This window comes from Cheilinus undulatus, linkage group 11 (assembly GCF_018320785.1).
Source record: "Cheilinus undulatus linkage group 11, ASM1832078v1, whole genome shotgun sequence".
Taxonomy (NCBI): Eukaryota; Metazoa; Chordata; class Actinopteri; order Labriformes; family Labridae; genus Cheilinus; species Cheilinus undulatus.
The window spans coordinates 15,507,798-15,529,371 of NC_054875.1; the positions used below are offsets into that span (position 1 = coordinate 15,507,798).

The 21,574-nt window shown below is 36.6% G+C and overlaps 1 protein-coding gene across 4 annotated transcripts in view; it reads left to right on the top strand.

The window, feature by feature from the left end:
• The window catches only part of cep104 (centrosomal protein 104), a 36,966-nt gene extending 15,448 nt beyond the window's left edge, over positions 1-21,518 (top strand). Inside the window, exons 13-23 of one of the 4 annotated variants that reach the window (XM_041799477.1) lie at positions 1,712-1,888; positions 8,272-8,472; positions 9,646-9,741; positions 10,048-10,138; positions 10,547-10,625; positions 10,866-10,974; positions 11,099-11,237; positions 13,139-13,206; positions 16,734-16,821; positions 18,937-19,113; positions 20,244-21,518. In XM_041799477.1, coding sequence (XP_041655411.1) covers positions 1,712-1,888; positions 8,272-8,472; positions 9,646-9,741; positions 10,048-10,138; positions 10,547-10,625; positions 10,866-10,974; positions 11,099-11,237; positions 13,139-13,206; positions 16,734-16,821; positions 18,937-19,067 — 1,179 coding nt within the window. In that variant the 3' untranslated portion in view covers positions 19,068-19,113; positions 20,244-21,518. Of the gene's footprint in view, positions 1-1,711; positions 1,889-8,271; positions 8,473-9,645; positions 9,742-10,047; positions 10,139-10,546; positions 10,626-10,865; positions 10,975-11,079; positions 11,238-13,138; positions 13,207-16,733; positions 16,822-18,936 lie in introns of those variants that run through there. The other 3 variants (XM_041799476.1, XM_041799478.1, XR_005992564.1) reach the window with 3 other exon arrangements.
• Positions 21,519-21,574: the final 56 nt, after the last annotated feature.

The following is a 21,574-nucleotide window of genomic DNA, read 5'->3' on the forward strand; positions in this document are numbered from 1 at the left end:
AACAGAAAATGTCAGTGAAGCAACATTAAATTACAAATGAAGTATTTGAAACAAGACAAATCAAGTCTAAATCTGTGATTTTCATCAATGTCAAACACACAACAAACACATTTAACACCTTTTTTAGTATAACCCAACTGAATGCAACATGTCAAAAAAACAACATTATGTAAGTCGAGCAGAGATAGGCACTGTAACTGAATTACACATGATTCAGTAAATTTGTTGTGTTGCTTTGAAGAGCAGCCACAACCATGTAACAAATTCTGCAAGTTATTTGGCACTGAAATTAAAACTTTATTAATAGCCCAGCCTTACCTGACACCCCTTAATTTACAAAATGGAAACAAATATTATTTTGATTATTCATTTAAATGATGTAATACTAACATTTGATAACTACATACAAAACACTTTATGAAAGTAATGTGAATGCATTCAACAATACAATCGTAAAGCATTGATTTGTATGCTTTATTTGTCCTTTATGTTCAGTCCCACATAGACACTCACTGTGTAAACAAAGTGTGTTTAAGCATTTTAGGCTAATTATTTAGATGGACTGTAGCCCTTAGTCTGCATGATACACAATGACCAGAGAGCTGGTTTATCCACAAGCTCCACAGTGAGCAAATAGAACAGCAATAGTCTATGTAGAAATCAATCTAACTTCCCTTTCATTAGTCAATAGTACCTGTGTAGGATCTCTGTGTTTGTCGTTGCATTTAGCTATGGCCATAGTCGAAGATAAATAAACTGCCTTATCTTTGGGATAATCTGAAAAATAAATGCTGCTTAATGAGCGGTACTGAACACTCGTAATTCATTTGCATAAATGTGTTATTTAGGATTGTAGCAATGTTAACTGGACTGTCATCCTTGAAACTACTTATTCTAAAGAGTGAAATAGTTAAATAAATGATCTCAGCTTCTAACTCCAATACTATCCTAACCATAATCCTATCCTTTTAATGAAAAGGGGCATGTCTAAACACTACAAAGACAAAAATACCCTAAGTCTTTTTAATATGACCAATAGTTCATGGGGGGAAGTTATGTTTGTTTTTTTTCCCAGGGGGCCTTGAGGTCAACTGCTCAAGCTGAGATACTGTCTTAAAGTTCATCAACAAGGGCAGCTACATGTAAATGCAAAAATGTAACTGTATAGAATGTGCACATTTGGTGGATTGGTTATATGGTGTGTTTTGAACATAGGAAGGTCATTTTGTGCTTCTGTTTCAATGAGTTCGACTCAGGGCACAGCTGTGCAGGCCATTGCCATGAATCTCAGCCCTCTGAAATCATCGTCTGGCCCTCCTGGGTCTGTTCAGCATTTCGTCAGAGCAACTACTAAATGCCTCTTTGTGTGATGAGGAAAATTATATGGCTTTTTTAATGTTTGTGGTGAATGTCAGATACATTTCCACCATACATTCCCCTCAACCCATGAGCTTTAAACAACAGTAAGAAGTTTTTTTTCCTGCATCCTACCTTAATTGTACACTTGAGGTCTTTGTCATGACTTGCCTCTCTACCAGGTGTTCATAGTGAATTACCCATCACAATGTGCAGAAACACAAAGATTTGTTTTGTTTATGTCTTATAGTACAACATTAACTTAATTTACTGAAGATAATTATAGTCTACAATGGCAATGCTTGACTGTAAATGACTGTTAATCTATTGTTTTTGTCTCATGTCCCACTTTAAGGAAATTGCTGTTTTGAAGGATGTACGTGTCCTGCAGTTTATCCCTGGTGAGCTAGTGAAGCCCTTTAAATCCAACTTCCCTTCTCGTCTAGCTCAGAGTCGGGCTGAGCTGGTACAGAAGCTACTTGCTGAGCTTGGTACAGAGAACTCTGGCTTCACCCTGGACAATGTCATGAATGTAAGTTAACCAATATATTCCAAATGCATTTATCCAATGTTTACTTCAGTCTGGACTTCTGTCAGAGACCCCTCAGTTCATTCAAATTCTTTAAAGCTTAGCAGTCGGTTTGCAAAACAATAGAATAGTAGGTCAGACAGAAAGACACTTCAATAAAAAAATTAAATGGATTTAACTCCCGCAGCACTCTGGCTCACTTGTCTGAAACAGCTTTGTAACAGCAGGTATAATCTACATTAAGGATTCAGACATGGCCAACTGCAAAGATGGGCAGCCAGTACTTGTCAAGGCAGGTTTATTGTGCCAAAATGGAGATTAAAAAATCTGTTTACATATTTTATGTCACGGCAAATGGAAGTGACTTCTTAGTGCTCATAGTTTCTGTGACTTACATGCTTTTTACCACATTAATATGGTTGATAATCTTATAATCTTCAACTAAATGAAACTCCAGCAGCCTTTAGTTGTTGTGTGTTGTGTTTTTACGACTTTCTGGTCACTCTGAAAAACTTTGGATTTAAAAGCTTATCCAATAGTTTGGAAACACTCTGTGGACCACACTAAACATGTACTAACCTGATATATGGTCATGATTTTGAAGATGCAAGATTTGAAAATAGTTAAAAATTGTACAAAATATAACAACAGCTGCTAAGAAAATGACAGCTTTATACCAGATTGTTGGATCAAACAGGATGTCACAGATTTCTATATAAAAGCTGTTGACAGCAGTGTTGTTTTTGGCAAAGAATCAGCTTCAGCTAGAGATAGCAATAATGATGTATGCTCTATAACATGATTGCACATGTACTACAGTATTCATAGAGGTATAGTATTCTGCCTGTATTACACCACTTTGAAGACACTGATTTTCCATTATGCTTGGCTTTGTAATTATGATGTGACTAACTGAAAGGAAAGCTGTCCCTCCCTCCCTGACTTTCTGGGTCAATTCAGTTCACCAAAGCAGGCTTTCAGTGGCTTCTTGTCAGCTGAGTCAGTGTTGTCACCATTGGCATCCCTTTTACGTCCCCTGCACTCTGGTTTCCAGCAGTGATCTAATATCTTGGTGCAAACTATCCAACTGTTGACCAGGCCTGGCAGGAAAACACGCCACCCTGTCCTCCTCTCTCTGTTTTACGATCAATCCTCCACCCATCCCCCGCTTCTCATCCCTCCTCTTGACCTTACAAGGCTTTTATCAGTCAGAGCAAATTGTTAGGTTTATCCTCCAAAGTTTCTCCGCCTTCTAGAACCAAAGCTACACAGGTGGCATTGGGTGGCTTGTGTTTGCAGGTCTGTGCATGCTTGCTCAGTGCCTGTCCTCTTTGTGTTGGCTGCCTCCCATGTTTGCCTGGGAAACATTTCCAGACTGGATAGAGATGCGACAGAAGGGCTCTGCATTATTCAGTAGCCTGCCTCTTTTCTTCTCTTGCACTGAATAGTTTTACAAGGAAAACGTGGGAGACACAATATTCAAACCCATTTATCATATGAAATGGATTGGGAAATCCATTTGATGTTCTGTGAGATACCCGATGCTAATCAGATTTAGGTCTACTTTGCCTTCTTCTTTACAGCAGATAATCTTCTTATCAGGCCCTTATAAATTAATATGCTGTTATCAGCCATGCAAAAATAATACAAAATATATTACAGGGGCCATTAGGGCTGCGTAAAAAAGATAGTCTCAGAGTGCCATAATGCTTTGTATCCTTCATGATACTCTCCGCTTTGTGTTTGGAACGAAGGTTAATGAAGATCATAATGCAGGATCCCACTCTAACTAAGAAGCCTCAACTTTGACTGTGTTCTGTTTTTCATCAGCAACAACAGTGGTTCATTATTTACAGAGGTTGTCAGCTCAGTTCAGACCAAAGATTTATGATGCAGAGTGAGACAGTTCTAGAGCGTTACAGGGGACAGTTACAGCTGTGTGAACTGAGTTGTTGCAGCTCAAATTGGGCCATCTGATGGGGTTGCCTGCAAGTTGCCAACAGCTAGTTTTAAAATGTAAGGCACACCACGACTGATTGATTGAAGTTTATTTATGTGTATACCCAGTCACCAGAGATACACTTGCAGTATTCGACAAACTGATTCATTACAAGGCAACAAATCAGTTCTTTACAACACATTATAAAGTTGCATATTCCTTTAACAGCTCAGTTTTAAATACCCTGTTATGTCTTTTCTCTTAGGCTTTGAGGATAATACTTGCTACAAAAAGGGTTACTTTTCTGAAATACAACTCATTTTATAATCATCCAATAAGAAACAGAGTTAATTTTGACAGCTATTTTAAATTTCAGTCTTAGTCTTTAGTAGCGTTTGGAAAAGAGCAGAACCTTTGAAAAAACTCAATGCTGTTCTTTGTTCTTCTTTTAATGAAGAAATGTTGTAAATTTCTGATAAAACTGGAGCTGTAGCAACATCAACGCTCATCTCTTCCACCATAATTGCTGCTTGGTTACGTCACGACTCCTCTGCACCCAAAAGTACTGCTCCTCGACGCTGATTGGTCCCGTTACTTTCTAACCGGGCCCAAACAGTTCAGACAGGAGCTTTGCAAGATGGATTCGCCAGTGAGAAACACATAGACGGGCGAATCCATCTGCTTTGCAGATGCATCTGCTAAGTCTTTAGATCAAATATAAAATAGTTTTAGTCACGTTTGAGTCATTCATACCCTTTAAAGTTTTAGTCTAGTTTTAGTTGATGAAAATGTAAAAAACTTTTTAGTCTAGTTTAAGTACATAAAACATCCTCACATTTTAGTCATTAATTTTAGTCTAAGCCTAAATCTGGTACCAATTCATGGTGTTGTGCTCTATGCATTCTCCCAAACCTGGGATCCCTGCTTTCTACAGCTGAATAGCGACAGATGCATTGTATCTTGACAAAATTACCCACAGTGGAGAAATACCTTGGATTTTTAATGTCCAATGAAAACTTGATTACATTTTAGTCTAGTTTTAGTCATCTTGATGAAAACTAAACTTACTTTTAGTCAGTTTTAGATCTATTTTTCTACTTATCTTACACTAAATAAAGTTCTTGTATTGTATTGTATTGTACGACTCTTTCTCGTGGAAAAAAGGATATTAACAAATATTTTTAGTCATAGTTTCAGTTGACAAAATTGACACTGATCAGAAATAACCATCAACATCAATGGAGGACATTTTTTTTTAAAGTAAATCTTTCAGGCCATCCTAAATGTAACAGTTAAACAGAAAATCAATATTGTACCCATTTTCCCAAACTTACCCTGCAAACTCTGTCCCCCTTTGGAGTGGTACTTGCCACTCTAAAAAGCTGAAGATAAAGTACCTGACTGCCATGAGTGCCATGTTTCCACAGCCAACCTTTCTAAGCCTGGAAAACAGAATGTTTTTATCAACTTTTGTGGCTCACCTGATGTGAAGAAGTGCAGCATTGTCATCACCTGTTCCCAAAGTGTAATACAGACCCAGTAGTTAATGTTTTCTCTGCTTATTAGATGCAACACCAGCTCATCTAAATGACAAAACTGCTCTGGAAATGATGGGAGAAACTGATAAAAGATGGGATTTTTAAATGAAAGACATCAATTCTGCATTTTAATAACATAATTACACTACAACATACTCCACGGAAGCTCTTTGGCCTTGAATTGTTGTGTGTTGCAGGTATAAAGAAGGGCTTAGTACAGATTTGTAATGTTTTCCATATTAAATTTGAGAACACCACTGTTGCAGATTAGTAAATAAAGCAAACATTATATATATATATATATATATATATATATATATATATATATATATATACACACACACACACACACACACACACACACACACAGTACAATAAACATTCCCACAACAAGCAAAGATTCTTATTTTGTCTGCCTCGTATTTGTCTTGTATTTTTATAGGCCCCTTTTTGTAAGAAAATGCCAATCTGGTACCAGTAGACTTGTTCGGAGTTTTCCACATGAAGACTGACTTTGTGAATATCACTAAAAGTATCAAACATTTATAAGACATTAAAGTTCTCACTTCAGCCTAACATTCCCTGAGGAGAGTAAACATAGATGAATATCTTAGATATTTAATGTATGCATTTGTGAAGGTGCTGACTGATAATGGAGGGGAGCTTAGAATCATAAATCATGAATGAAATCTGTCACTTCAAAACCAAAGTAAATTTATGTCTTCACAGATTAAACCCAGTCAAGTGTTTAAATATCTGCAGATACCACTATTATGTGATGTGGTTTGGTTGCCCCCCCCCCCCAATCCTGAACAAAGAAGTCAAACAACAGACACAGGCTTTACATAAATGATCCTAAAACTTGGTAAAGTATAACATCTGTAAATTTCACTTTTAAACTCATTTGTATCTGCCTCTTTAAGCTCTCCATGTTGTTGGATCGGCCATGGTTTGAACATTTTTCCTTTTTCCTCTGTTGTTACCTGGGTGATCTGCTCAGAGGTGGGAACCAGAGAGAATAAGGGGGGGTGATTGAATTTCCTGTAATTAAAATGAAACGTGGTCTGCAGAGACTGAGAATAATGGCAGGCTGTCCATGAGCCTGTTGAGCGAGGGATTGGTGGCCTTTGTGCACAGTTTACCCCTGGATGTTAATGTTCTCCACTAGTGGTATTGTCACTGTGTTTGCACTCTTGACAAAGGGTTATGTTGGTCAATGGGCTTCTTACTTCATCATACGCTCTTTTCTTTAAGGATATTCTCAGCAGTGTTTCTCTTTTGCAGATGGAACTACACTTAACATAAGGACAATATTGCACAATATTGCTTTTGCTTTTTTAGCTGAAACTAATTTTTCTGTTTCGAACCTCCTGTTACGCAAGGGTACTGATCATTTCAGATGCAATTTAAACTTAATTTCACCTGGCTATGAATTATGGTAAGCATCTAAACACATTTAAAATGTAAAATTAAAATAAAGCAGTAATCAAAAAATGTTTCAGTGCAGCTGAAGCTATTCAACAGGTGGAGTTAGGGTAAGGATTAGCATTGGGTTACAAGGGTCTGAAAGCCTGACAGAAAAAGCATCAATGGGAGGAGGGTACAGTGAAGTTTTTTGTTTAATTTCTTCGTGAATGAATCCTGTGTTGAATTTCATTTAGTTTGATAATAAAAAACAGGAGTTTTGTCTACTGTTGATGAACGAGCGACTGTTTATGAAGTGTACAAGATGAGTCACAGTCCAAGAATGGTTTGCCATTTATTGTAATAAATGTACTTACACAAAAACACATCAAACAAATAAGAATAAAATTACTGTAAGTACAACTGTGACCCTGTGTTATTTAATTAACAGATCTGCTCTCATAACCTGCATGTGATTTTGTTTGCAAATTTTCAAATGTTCAGCATTAGAAACTTTCTAACCCTGCAGAGCTAGTGGATCACATGTTGACATGTCTATCATAAGGCAGGTCCAGCTTTAAAGGTTTCAATCTGTAATGCTCGTTCCTGGCCAGAAAATGGCTGGACAGCGCAATCTCATTTGAGGAGAAAGAGGCAGTAGTCTTGGTTGTACTTTAGTTGTTCTGCAAGCCTGTAAAGCTATAATGGTATTTTTATCATAACTGGAAAACATGTCTTTTTTAAAAAAGAAGAGCAGAAAACCACACTGAAAGCTTCTCTTGTTTAAAAAATTGTTTTTGCTCTTTTTCAAGACAAGGGTGAAGCTTTACAAGATTGATCTTCCTGATGACAAACACAGAATCTGGCCAATCTATAAGCTTTACAAGGTTACCGCTGATCTACAGTCGCCAAAATTATGTATGAAATATATTTCAAAATGTACAATAATTTTCATATAATAAACAAAAGAATCCCTTTCTTATTCCTTACATAGGTGTCTATGATCAACAAAGGTTATAACTTGGCAATGTCATTTTTTTTTTTTTTTTAAACAACAGGATGTAGCTCTATTTTACTCGGAGCAATACACAATATTACTGGCATCACCAGGTATCAGCATATATTAAAATTTCTATATTCACAACCCATATTTTAAAAAAATCTGCCTAAATCAGCTGTAACTGTTGATCATATGAACAAATAAGTCCTTGGAATTGGCTGGACCAACAAACCGTCAGTTGAAGACTCTTTCTTTATTCATTATCATTCTTTATACTCACAAGTGTATTTTAAGGACTAAAGTGTATTAGTTTATTCACCTTCAACTTACTTAACATTGTGTTTTGAAGGACTGAGGTTTTAGGTCAAAATTGCATTCAAATATGAATATTGATTGTCTAGAATAATTTGTAAATATGAGCAGATCAGATACCAGTAAAAATCGGGTAACATGATTCCTGGTTACTTTAGTTGACATGCTAACTGAATGTCTGTCTTCTTCTCAGTTCTGTACAGCAGCTTTGGAGCACAGCGCATCAGGGGTTAGAGAGCTGGCAGTGAACATCATCTTATCCATGTACCAGCAGCACAAAGCTGCTGTTCTCAGCTACCTTCCTTCCAATGATTCAGCCGCACGGATGAACTTCCTCTACAAAACCCTCTTTGATGGCTTTGCGAAGATTGACGGGAAGTTGGTGGAGACACAGGCAAGAATGTTTTGTCCTTATATCAATGAACCTCTTGAATTAACTCTTGAACCAAATTGTCCCTATGCCACTGTTTTTGATTATTTATTTATTATTACTTTCCCTGTTGTTTATTATTAACTGTGTGCATTAGAGTGTGTTTGATTTTGAAACTGTATTGCTGCCATTCTTGGCCAGGTCTCCCTTGAAAAAGAGATCTTTGATATCAATGGGACTAACCTGGTTAAATAAAGGTTAAATAAATAAATAACCTCCCATATGCAAGGAGAAAAAAAAAACAAAATTTAAGACATACAGAGGCTTTTCATTTGACAGTCCTAAAGTTCTTAGAATCAGACTGTCAGGCAAAGGGTTTGTTCACAGTTGTTCCATTAAAATTGTCCTCAGAGGTTGTTATCACAGATTGAGCAGCTGGTAAAGGAACAGGAAGATTGACAGGCATGGCAAGCAAAAGCACCCTCTCAAGCTGTTCAGAGTTTTGATATTAAGACAGGCTTCATATCATTCAATTTCATTTTTTAAGCTGGCAAGAAATTATTGGATTCATTTTTTTAAGTAGGTAGATAAAAAGTTAAGTTACATTTGTTTCAAATCCTACATGTCAATAACAAAAGATTTAATAATTTTATTACCCAGTAGGGAGATTCTGGGTGAAATCTAGGTTAATTCAATTGAGTAAAATGGCACAAAAAGTAACAAACCTAACTATTTTTACATGAGATCAAGGCAAATACCTTATAGATAGCATCTATGGTGTTTATTCATGTAACCACAAATACATCGAGTGGGCAAGTATTCTTGTATTTCAAAGTTAACAAGGTAAACTTTTGTTTTACCATGAAGCTTGTGACTAATTAAGAGATTTAGCTGTGTTACCATTATGAATGTATGCTCTTAGATAGCACTTAAGGGCTGAAATGCCTGCTCATGTGTTTTCATCTAGATTTAATATTATCAATATGAACACACCATGCTACTACAGCCCCAAGAGCCTGCAGAGCTTTAATTCTGTTAAACTTTAAAAGAAGAAATAATAGATAAAAAGTTATAAACATCTGGAGTACTAAACACTGGTCTGCTGAAACTATATAACTTGACAGAGATAGAAAATAAGCAAACAGGAGAACAAGAAAAGGCACTTATGAGGTAAATGGTGTGTGATTTTTCACCCAGACTTTAAAAAAGGGAGGTGGTCAGCAGGATGGGCAAAAAGAAAAGGAGGAGATCCACTCTCTTCAGGAGCAGCTGGCGGCCTTGAAAGAGATCACAGTAGGTGGAGCTGTCATTAGACTGTCATTACATCACTTCTTGTAACAGCTCCTAATTTGTATTTATGAGTCTTCCAAAACGTAGTAGATTTTGTACTGCATTGCTGGTCAGATAAGTATTTTACTGTAAGATGACCAAATAAATGGTATACTGTCTACTCCAATAAAGAGTAGTCCTATCAATTATACAAAGGTTTCTGTTTCTGAAATCACTGTTTAAAGTTGTGTAGAGTTTCCATGTGTGATAGCCTCTTTGATGGGAACAGAACATTGTTACCCGCACTCATGCTTCTCTCTGTCTGTAAAGGAGGGAGGGAATGAAAGCACCAAAGAACAGCAGAAGAAAGAAGCTACCGAAGTTGAGATAGGGTCACCAAAAGCTGGCAAAGCAAGTGACCGTGAGTACAAGATTGAATAGGAAGGTGCTGTGTCACAGATAAAGATATTTCCCTTTGAGTAAAACATCCTTTCTTAGTAACAACAAGTGTGATTTACCTCAAATTATAAGAAATGTTTTGGTAACATCTCTGTGTTGAAACATTGCCAATGTATTTGTGCAATTTAGAAAGAGTGCAAGATTGTGCTTGCAATTTCTGATAATAAAAAAAAAAAAAAAAAACCAATATGTGCTGCATATGACTTCTTTTTTGTTGCATTGAAAGAGTCATTAATGCTATTGGATTTTACATGTATGAATATTTGAAATTCTGTTATCCTGACAACCTTTTTAGCTATCCTGTCAAATATGTTTCTTCTGAGCTTGACATTTGGTAAACATGAGCCACGACTGATTCTGTCTGTTTAAGTTCCAGCTGCTGCAAAAGTTCCCCAGGACATGGTGACACAAAGCCCTGATGTCCAACAAACCATTGACTACCTGGACAAGTAAGTACATGTTTTTAACCAGTGAAGACTTCAAAGAGAAAAATCAGTACAACCAAATGATACCATTTATCTTATTGTGGATGTTTGTGGTCTTCACCTTCATTATGTGTCATTTTAATATCATTAGTTTGAGCATTAGGCTGTTATTATTATCATTATGGTTTTTTTTATTTATCTGTTTTTGTTTTTGTTTTTTGTTTTTTTAAGAAATCTGATCTTCCGTGTGATCTATTTTTTCAGCCTATGCATATTCTGTGGTAAAAAGGATGAGTCGTTCACAGAGGATGGGTTGGACCTTCACTACTGGAAGCACTGTCCGATGCTGAAACGCTGCGATGAATGTAGACAGGTAGACATATTCAAAGACCTGTTCGTAAGAAGAATTTCTACTTAGCTGTTTGAAGTCCACCACTTCAAACAGCTAAGTAGAAAAGGCTTGAAGACTTGTGTTCAGCTCCTCGTTGTGTTCACAGGTAGTCGAGATTGCCAGCCTCACAGAGCATCTGTTAGGTGAATGTGAGAGCAGATCTAAGTTCAGCCAGTGTCCACGCTGCTCAGAGGCTGTAGCCACTGAGGATCTGGCTCGCCATGTCCAAGGTCCTGCCTGTAATCGTGAGTTCTCAGCTCATTATTCTTTGCGATAATGAAATTCCTTGCTTAATGTGCCAAAAAGGGTTATGTTGTAGTATTTGTCTTCATCGGCTACATTTGAACCTCTGCTTTATTTTCTCTTTACTGAATAGTTAAAGGGTAGTTCAAGATGGAAAAACAGATTGAAGGGGTAAAAAAAAGTTTCAAGTTGTATGTGTGCTGAAGATAAATTGATTGAGATATTTTCTAACTGTTTGTGGCCATAGTTACATACTCCACATATGAAATATCACCTAATTAGTTAAAATACCAAATATCTGAATTACAAGATGCCTCAAATATTGATTTTTAGTACCTAATTTGGCTCAAAGAATAGCAATGTTTATACAGCTATTGCAACTGCATATAGTTGCAATAGCTGTATAAACATTGCTCTTTACAAAATTACTCAGTATTTATAAGAAACACAATTTGACTGGCCCAATTTTACCAAGTGAAAATAGCACAAAAGACAATAATCCCTTTTGGACATGCTATTCTTCTACGTTAATGTACAAAGCCTGCGATTCACATATCAATGTGCTATTAATATATCAATAGCTACCTTCAAAATTAGCCATTTTAATAAGGACAAAGGTTTATGTGACGAGCACCAAAGCATGACATTTGTACATTTATGTACTTACACTCAAATCTTTTGTGAAATAAAACAAGAAACCAGGTTAAGCTGGGAGGGAAGAGAAAGAGCTGAATGAAGTAGCTTTTTAGCATTCATATCTAGACCACTTGATTTGGGACATATCTGAATATGAACAAAAAGAGTAAAAGCAGTACACAAGCACTAAGTCATGAGATGAAGGCTTGTGTCGTCACTGCTTGTTGGGCTACTTCACAAATATGCTCACATAATCCTGTCTCAATAACATTTATTGTTGCTGACTTTGAAGCAGGTCTTAGGAGATTGTGTATCTTGCTTTTAACTAATTTGAATAATTCTAATTAAATGAGTGGAGGGAATTTACTTTCTCTCACAGAGCACAAAAAAAAAATTCCTGATTTGCATGAAACAGGAAAAGAGACACATTTCCTGAATCACTGATTCGCCAACCTCCGGTTATTAAACACAATTCCCCACATTTATTTTTCTTCATTGCTTCTTCACACAGTGCAGCCTTGGAGCTCTGCAACACAAATGCTCAGCCAGTGCTTTTATGTATTATTTTTTTATTTTCAGTATTCTTTATTATGATGCTATTTCCTACAATAATCTCGACTTTGCTAAAGTGAAGTTAAAACAATAATAGCTGAGAAAGAATTCTGATGTTATACCATAAATGTAAAAAGTATTAGACATGTATTCATTGCATTCAGCAAAATAAAAATAAATAAAACAAGACATTATTTTAATGTGTTGAACAATCATCATCTGATAGGCACAATACCTGTGCATCCAAAATGAAAGCTCTTTAAACATGAAGAACATTCTACTTAAAAAACAACCAGTGTTCACAGTGCTGCATGGAAATAAATAAAAATTTTATTTAGGTAAAACACCAAATCCTGTTACCTGTGTTTATTATCTGAAATGATGGTAGTTTTTGTTTGATTTGCACCGTGTATATACTTAGAAACAACTGAAGTTTTAAAGGACCTACTTACTGTGAGAAGGAGGTTAGCTGTCACTGGCCATCTGTCTCCATACATAATTAACCCCAGTGAGCTGTCTGTGGAACCACAAACTAAAACCAGTGTCTCTCTTACTACTGTTAACTGTAGAAAATCTGATTGTGTGTTAGAATAGTGTTTACCCAGATGTTTTATGAAGTGTTATGTGTTTTCTTCTTTTCTCCCCCTCAGTGTTTAAGTGACCTTTCCTGTAATTGTATAACAATTGGCTTAAAGGTGTCCTGTTTCTGTTTCAGCCCCCATTTCTGGTAAAGGTTCCAACCACTGTCCTCTGTGTCACAACAACTTCCAGCCTGGAGAGGAGGTGAGGTCCCATACATGCACATTCTGGTCAATGACTTCTTATGAAACAGTGACATGAAAAAGGCATCTTTGGTTTGATGTACCTCATGTGGAAAATAAGAAAAAGACTCTTAAGTGGAAAATGTAAAGATATCCCTTCAGTGTATTCTCTTAGCACAATTTGTGTTTGATTTTGATGAAGTTTTTTTTTTTTTTTCAAAAACAACTTTTGCACGCTGTTTAATGCTATTTTTTCTTTTTGCAAAAAGAACAAAGACACTCAGTTGGTTTTACAATGCTGTTCATATTAAAAAGGTTACCACTAATAAGAAGGAGAAAAAAAGGAGAATAAGCCACTCTCCATTTTCTATTAAGGTTTTCAAAGAAAGCTTTCTTCAACTCAATGAGCTTTGATATTTTCACTCTTCTGTATCAACATTTGAGCTAAAGAACATCTATTATTAGGTTTGAGGAACAAACAGCTGTTAAGTTAAAACACCGCTATTGTCGGCCTTCAAAGACTTCAAAGGGGAAAAGCCTTTGTTCTTAATGGCTAGTTCATCGTCTCACCATCTAGTGAATGCCATCACATTTTTCCACATTCCTTGAAGGAAAGGTAAAAAAAAAGTCTCTTTTATGAATAACACTGGCCTATATATTTTAACTGCATTTTTATTAAAAAATGGTTCTTTTGTTAGATATATCACACAGGTCAAGACTTCATCCGTCATCAACCACTTCAGTGGTTGATGGATAACTTCAGATTTCCTCTAATTTCAGCAGAACAGGTCACTTTCACATGAAAGTAGCATAATACGGTGAATCGTGTTGATAAATGTTTAATCTGTACGAGGATAAAGTTGTAGTCTAAGTTTAATAGGTGATCATATCTGAATGAATTGATGGAACTCAACCAAATGGATAGCTTGCTCATTGAAGTTGCTCATACGTCACTAACTCTCAGTGTCGGTCTGTGTGACAGAGATCTTTAAACAGATCTGCAGAGGACAAGATTTCCTACCCCACTCGATGTACAGACAGTGTCCCCTTTCATTTGTCTTCCGTTACTTTTCTGTCATTGTGGAGCCTAATAAATCATTCAAATTGCCTTTAAAGACCCACAAGAGCTGTAAGAGTTTCAAAGATCAGTCTGAGCAGTGCCTCTCCTGGTGTTTCCTGGCCAGGTTTGCAGCAGCACTTTGGCAATTGTAATTAATTTAGAACACATTTGCTTCTTCAAAGGTAGGCATTATGACACCTGACGATTAAAGCTAATGATTGAACTATTTTATTTATAACAAATTCATTCCATTAACATTGTCACAGCAAGCCAAGTAAGAAAAGCGTGCAAACAGCAGCCTTAAATAGTTTGATGACTGTACCTTTCTGTTCCACATAGAAAAAAAAGTTTGCAGAAGAAATGACCAACACTTCATTATACAGACATATGTGATCTCTCTTTATCATTGTGGCTTTTCTGAGCAATGACAGGGAAATCTAATTCAGGACTAAAATTGTATGATATGGTGTCACAGTCTTATTTCACAGTATTTCCATAGTGCTTTAAACATTACAAGGGATTTTTAACACCGCTTTTCCAAACGTTCTTGTTTTATTTTGGATGCTTACATTATTTTACTTTGCACACAGAAAAAAAACAAAACACAAAAATCATCAACTACCATGGTTAACTTTTAGCCCCCTGATGCTAACAGTCTGTTGTGTCTCCTTTTTGTTGGATAACAGCCTGCAGCCTCCAGTTTTCTCTAGTTTTCCACAAGTCTCAGATACATTTCCTGAGGAATCTCAGCTCATTCTTTTTTGGCAAATCTCTCTAGCCCCTCCAGATTTGATGGCCTTCTGACATGGACCTTGGTCTTCAGTTCAGCCCACAGATTTTCAATGGGATTCAAGGCTTGGATTTGTGTTGGCCAGTCAATAATGTTCCCTTTGGTCTTCTGGAGGTAGTTCTTCACCAGGATCCACGTATGTTTTGGGCTGTTATCTTGATGGAAGACAAAGACCTAGTTTTGCTGCTGACTGCTAGAGGGTTTCTTTCCAAATCTTCATATATCCTTCTGTCTTCATGATTCCTTCCATTTTAACAAAATTCCCAATTCCAGACACACTGAAGCATCCCCACATCATAGTACTCCCACCACCATGTTTCACTGTGGGGATGATGATAAGCCTCTCCCTACTTTCTCCAAACATCACCAATGTCTCCATGGCCAAAGAGCTCTAGTTTGGTCTCATCTGACCAATGGACATGCTTCCAATATGCATAATCTTTCTCCAGGTTGTCTTTAGCAGACTTCAGTCTGGCTTGAAGGTGTCTCTTCTGCAAAAGTTGAGTTTTTCTTGGTCTGCAACCACTCAGTCCATTCCTGTGCAGGATTCTCGTGATGATTTTCTTTGAGACTACAACTCCAGACTTGACTAAGTCATTCACTAGTGTCTTAGCAGTTGTTCTGCCATCTCTCACGAGTTTCCTTCAGAATCTTTGAAATCTTGCTCTTCCTACCTCTGCCAGGCTTGTTCTGTACTGTGTGGCTCTTTGAATTTCTTGATGATACTTCTTTCTCCAGTTCTCGACACTTGGCAATGCTGTGATAACTTTGTAGGTCCTTCTCCTGCTTTGTGAACATCAACAATTCTTTTCTTAAGTCTAAACTAATTTCTTTTGTTTTTGCCATGATGCTTTATCAAGTGACAGCTCAACCCCTCACTGAAGTCATTATACTTTGTGTAAATTGGAAGATAATCCTCAGTTTTAACTTGATTTTACAAGCTTTGAGCATTACACACAAAAACACATAACTGCACAACTGTAGTTTGTACTATGGCTTAACAAAATGGTCAGTTCTAACCGGGACTGATCATTTTGATCCTGGTAGTTTTTGTTTTTTGTGATTTTTTTTTTCTGTGTGTAAAATAAATTAATGAAAGCATCCAAAATAACAGTAGGATGCTTGGAAAAGCTACATTTAAAATTCCTTGCTTTGTCTAATAGCACTTGGGAAATATTTTTGAGAAACCGGCATTTCATAAGGCTGGGGGTGGGGGTTAACCTAGTGTTAAAATTTCCTGACTTGCTTGTTCACCCTTTGCTCTCATAGCAGGAAGTTTCCCTGCATTTTTGTTTCCCATAAAGTCAGGAAATTTTCATTGTTCAGAGTTTAGTGCAAGTTTGAATAGCACTTACAGTATTGATATATACTGTATTTAGATTATGCTACAGTGTCAGATGGCACAGAATATATATCCTTAATCCTAGCTCATTTGACTGAGTCCTTAAAATATGAATCATAACATGCTGTCTCTTGCTTTACACACCTTGAAAAATGATAAAAGAACAAACAAAAAAAGACACATAAATTCTCACTCTTGCTGTCAGTGCACCTTGAGCAATGAAAGACTGCAGTGTTATTCAGAAGGGGGCAACCGTACAGGTCTTGACTGAGCATACAGTCAACCTGAGTTGTCCAGATTGAGAGAGCGGAGGAGAGAAAAAATTAGCCTCACTGAGCTACTTTGTCCCTTCTCCAGGCCTGGAAGACTCACCTCATGGGCAGGGAGGGCTGTAAACAAAACTCACGCAGGACTGCGGTGTCCCAGAGAACCCAGCCAGCACAAGGTAAAGCATTCATACACCTTCTGCCTTCTGCCACCTCCCCAACGCTCAGTGAGAGTTATACAAAGTGCCCATGCTTGTTGGTGAAAATTCATGTTACACCGTTTCCACTATGGCTTCCTGCCTCAGAGCACAAAATGAGATACATAAAAATAGTGGCAGATTTGGAGCCTAGTGTGGTAGATGTTTATGTATCCATTTCAGTAATATTTTGCATTCATGTTAAAATGTAAATAGATGTTTTTGATTTAAATACAGTGCTTTAAGATGACGACTTCACAAGAAACCTGCCTTTTTGAACAGTCAAGATTCTAAATAGACTTTCCAATAGATACCAAAAGATTTTCCAATGAAGAATAAAATATCAGGTTTTTGAAAATAAAAATACTTCTACAAAGTGCAAATGTAGTGTCACTATTATAATCTTAAAGGCCTATCTGCAGGCATTTTTGTGAAGCTTTAAATACAACTGCAAAAATAATTGCAGCATTTTATGCAGTTATGTAATTGCACAGCCTGGCATTGTGATTTCACTTGTGATTAGATTAATTGTGCAGCACTAGTGCTTACCATTCCCCTTCTTCTGTCCATTCATCCATCAGTCCCATCTTATTCTCTAGAGTAGGAAATCCTAGAAACTTTTTGAAGTTGTTTGTCTGTATCTCATAATAGATGAGCTGGAATTTCATTAAAACTAGCACAAGCATGTTTTCAGAAAAAAACATTTTATCAAGGCTATTATTTTTACAATCTTTGACATGTTTTTTTCATGCATTTTCTTAAGTCAGAAGCATGGATGTGCTGATTTTTCACAATAAGAATGTCATACCTGGGGAAATACTCTGCCATCTCTCTAATCCAATCAAATCCACTCTTACCATCTAGTGAATAATTGCCTGCATACTTAACTTTGGTACACAAAGCCAGTCTCAAGGGCAAAATGGCTTACCAGTAAATGAGATGTGGTACCTTTTAGGGTTTTCCCATGGAAATAGTTGAATTGAAGCCTATCTCATCCTAACACAGCTTGTCTCTTGTCATGCTAGTTAATGGATAAATACTTAAACAGAAGCATACAGTTTGCATAGCATATACTTTTCTTAATAGCCACTTTGCATTTTCATAAACTCATCATTACTTCTTATGCCTAAGCTGTTCATTTTTGTAAGTAACATGAGTGTTTACTGAGTGACATGTAAAATAGCCTGTTGCTGCTTTTGTTTTGCTTTTCTTTATTTTTAAAAGATTTTTATTTTTATCTTTTGACCTTTTTAGTTAGGACAGTTGAAGAGAGACAGGAATTATGTGGAGAGAGAGTGAGGGAAGACAGGCACCAAACAGCACCAGGACCAGGAATCGTTCCTACGTCCACTATGTCAAGGACTGTAGCTTCTGCATTTGGATGCCTGATCTGCTAACTGCGCTAAACCAGCACCATATTTTCTAAAAGTTTTGTTCATAATAGCTGTGAATGAAACATTGAATGGATTTGTACTTGTAATGCAATGCTCAAGAGTTGTATTACTCTCTCTAAGGCTGCATTTACACTGCAAGCCTTAGTGCTCAGTTTTGAGTTTTGCTTTAAACTGATTCTTTTTTGTTTGTTCACTTAAATCTATAAAATGGTGCCTGTATCATACTTCATTCACTTCAGTGGTTTAACATAACAAAGTGGCCCAAATCTGATTTGTAAACATCAAATTACAGTTTAAATAGTCATGAAAAACTGGATCCGTGTTTTAAAAAAGATACATTCACATCACTTTGGCCTGCATTGTGAACACAGCCTAGTTTAGTGGAGAATCTGGTATATCTTTGATTCCTTTTTTCACTTTCTCAACCCGGCAAGCACAGTAAGATTAAAGTTTTTGGGATACAAGTACAGCAAGGACATGTGAAGTAAATGATCTGAGAACACAGCCATAAGATGCTGACATCATGAACTCACCTTGAATGTATACGCAACATGAGTATGCAGGCCACTTTGTTTGGCGGTAAATACTGCAGAACACAAAAGTCGCTTTGTTCTCAGTTCACTCTGTACCTCTTCTGGTTTAGTTATAACAAAGGTTTACTGCAATTATGTCCTTTTGTGATCATTTGTTTTTGTGTGCACAGGCCGGGCTGTTGGTGGAACTAAGATGAAACAGGCATGGTCAGTTGGGGCCAGACCAAGGCCCATGGGCAGAGGAAGCCGGATCCCTGCTCTGGCACCCCTGAGCAGAGGACATTCTCCAGGAAAGAGCTAAAGCTGAATCTGAAGCATGCTTAAGACCCCTCCCTCAAAACTGAGAGGTGAAAACTAAGAGACAACAAACATCCCTGAAGTAAATCCCCCTCACAGATCCCATGTTCCATGCAAATCAGCACTTTTAGCAAGACATCATGGATGCATCTTTTAAAGTATACATTAAAGCATGACTGCAGTTTTTAATTTAAGGAAGCAATTAATCTAATATATTAAAAAATCTGCCAAAAGGTGAATACCCCTTTGTAAACTTGCACCACAACATGTTGATCGATCCACTTGCTCGGGCTCTACAGATGCTGTGGTCAGTGACATAATCCATCCTGAATAGAGACAGTTGGACTCACCTATGTTAGATCTCTTTGCTCTTTTGTCTAAAAGTCAGGCCCGTGGCGGCACACACCTGCCAGGCCAGTTAACATGAGCACTCTGGGTTTACTGATATCTCCTTACAGGATTCTCAATTTTGAGGCTCTTATTTTGCACACTACTTTTTTGAGCCTCTATGGCAAAGGAATGTACTGTACAGCTTAAAGAGATTGCCCTTTTATATCTAAATGACAGGGTTTTGGATGTATCATCTGCAAGCCAAAGTGTAGACCTGGAGACATCACTTGGAAATCATCAGGGTTCTTTTCTCATACTTGGCAGAGCTACTTCAGAGCCACAGATGACCTTTAATTGTAACATTTCAATTGATATCGATTGATTGAAACTCCACAACTCTCTGAAACCGATTTAAGTTTAATTTTAAAAGGGGGTATTATATGAAATTACTGATATTATTAGGAGTAGTTGTTGTTATTGTTGTTTTTTGTAGTAGTGTAAAATTCAGTTTAAATCAAATATCCTCAGTAAAACCACAGAAAAAAAACTATAATGGCTTGTGAAGATAGGATGAAGCCAGGTCAGAGCTTTTCATAGATGGCCAATGCAGTATCATTTAATGTGTTATCTTTCCCAGCATTGTATCAGAAGATGATGATGGCTGAAATATAGAAACATACACAAGAGTATTTTCATTCCTCTGGAGTGCACAAAAATACAAACCTAGCTACAAAACTTTCCTCCAGCAGAAAATTCTTCAATCCAGAAGCCATCAAGATCCTGAATGTAGCTTTAATGTGGGCTTAGCATTTTGCCATCTGTTTACGTATTCTTGTCTTGTATTGAATAGATTGTACTGAAGAAAGAAAGTAGGACTTTGCCAAAGGGATGATGCTCCACTGCTGGATATTTAATTGGGTATGAACTTAATTTATTTTCCTGCTTAATACCTACTGACAATCTTAATCTTGCATAGCACAATTTAATATGCTCAGTTGAGAGGCACAATATATCTCTCAACTTAATACAGCTATTAAAGAAAAAAACACAGTAGACAATAATGTATTGTAGGCAGTTAAACTTTAGTAGCACCTATTTTTTTTAAGTCTGCCTGATTTCTGTTGACTTTGACTTACACTGAATCCAACAAACACTCCAAAGCACTTGAAAAATTACTGCTTCAAACTCCAGTTTTAGGAACTCTGATAAGAATAAGAAAGAGATAGAGCCTTAATTTTACTCCTTCAGTGGAACTAGTGTTATGACAATATTGATTGTAGTATCTGTTGTTTATCTGATGCCAAGAAGAACAGGAGCATCCCTGAAAAGGGTCTGAGATGGATTTTGATTAGAACTTACAAATTGTTATATTACGGTGGTAAACTTCTTTATTAGGGATGCACTATATTGGATTTTTACCAATATTAGATATGCCAATATTTACAGATTCATTATAGGTAATACCAATATTGTTACTACTTGAAAAATGTAGAGAGACGCTTCGGTCCCTAGAACATGCTTTGAAATGTAATGGATTGGGGATGAAAAGAGAAAAGACTTAAGCTGCGTAGTTCTGTTGGTCCAGCCTAAAATGCCACAAACCAATTGAACACATGGCTGATATTTACATCCATTAAAGGCTGATATTTAAAGGCAGTATATTGTTGTAAATATTGGCAGAAATTTTAGTATCTACTCATACAGATAATATCTTGCATCCCTACTTTTTACTGATCTTCTTGTCAACACTAACTGTTGTTTTAGTGGAGACTCAAATGCAAATGTATAACTGTGATGTTTAAGAGTAAGCTTAACATTTTACTTCCTTACTGAGGATGTTGGCTTTAATATGCTTCTGTACTAAGGTCCATTTTAATGGTTTACATTTTAGTTTTAAGAAGTCAATATTTTTCTGAATAACTTTGGCATAAAATGGATAATTTTGTCTGTTAAAATATCTTTATTTGTTTAAATAAAGCTGTATTAAGTTGAACAATGGACTGGTTTCTGATGCAGTTTTAGTGTTGATAGATATCAGTAGATAATAGCTCTAGTAACCCTCCATATTGTGTTTGAAACAACACTCTAAATATGTAAAATGATATCATTTTATCCCACATTTTTCCCGTCATGTGCTGTACTCCGGTTTTTACAACATACTGATATATACTGCATCATTCA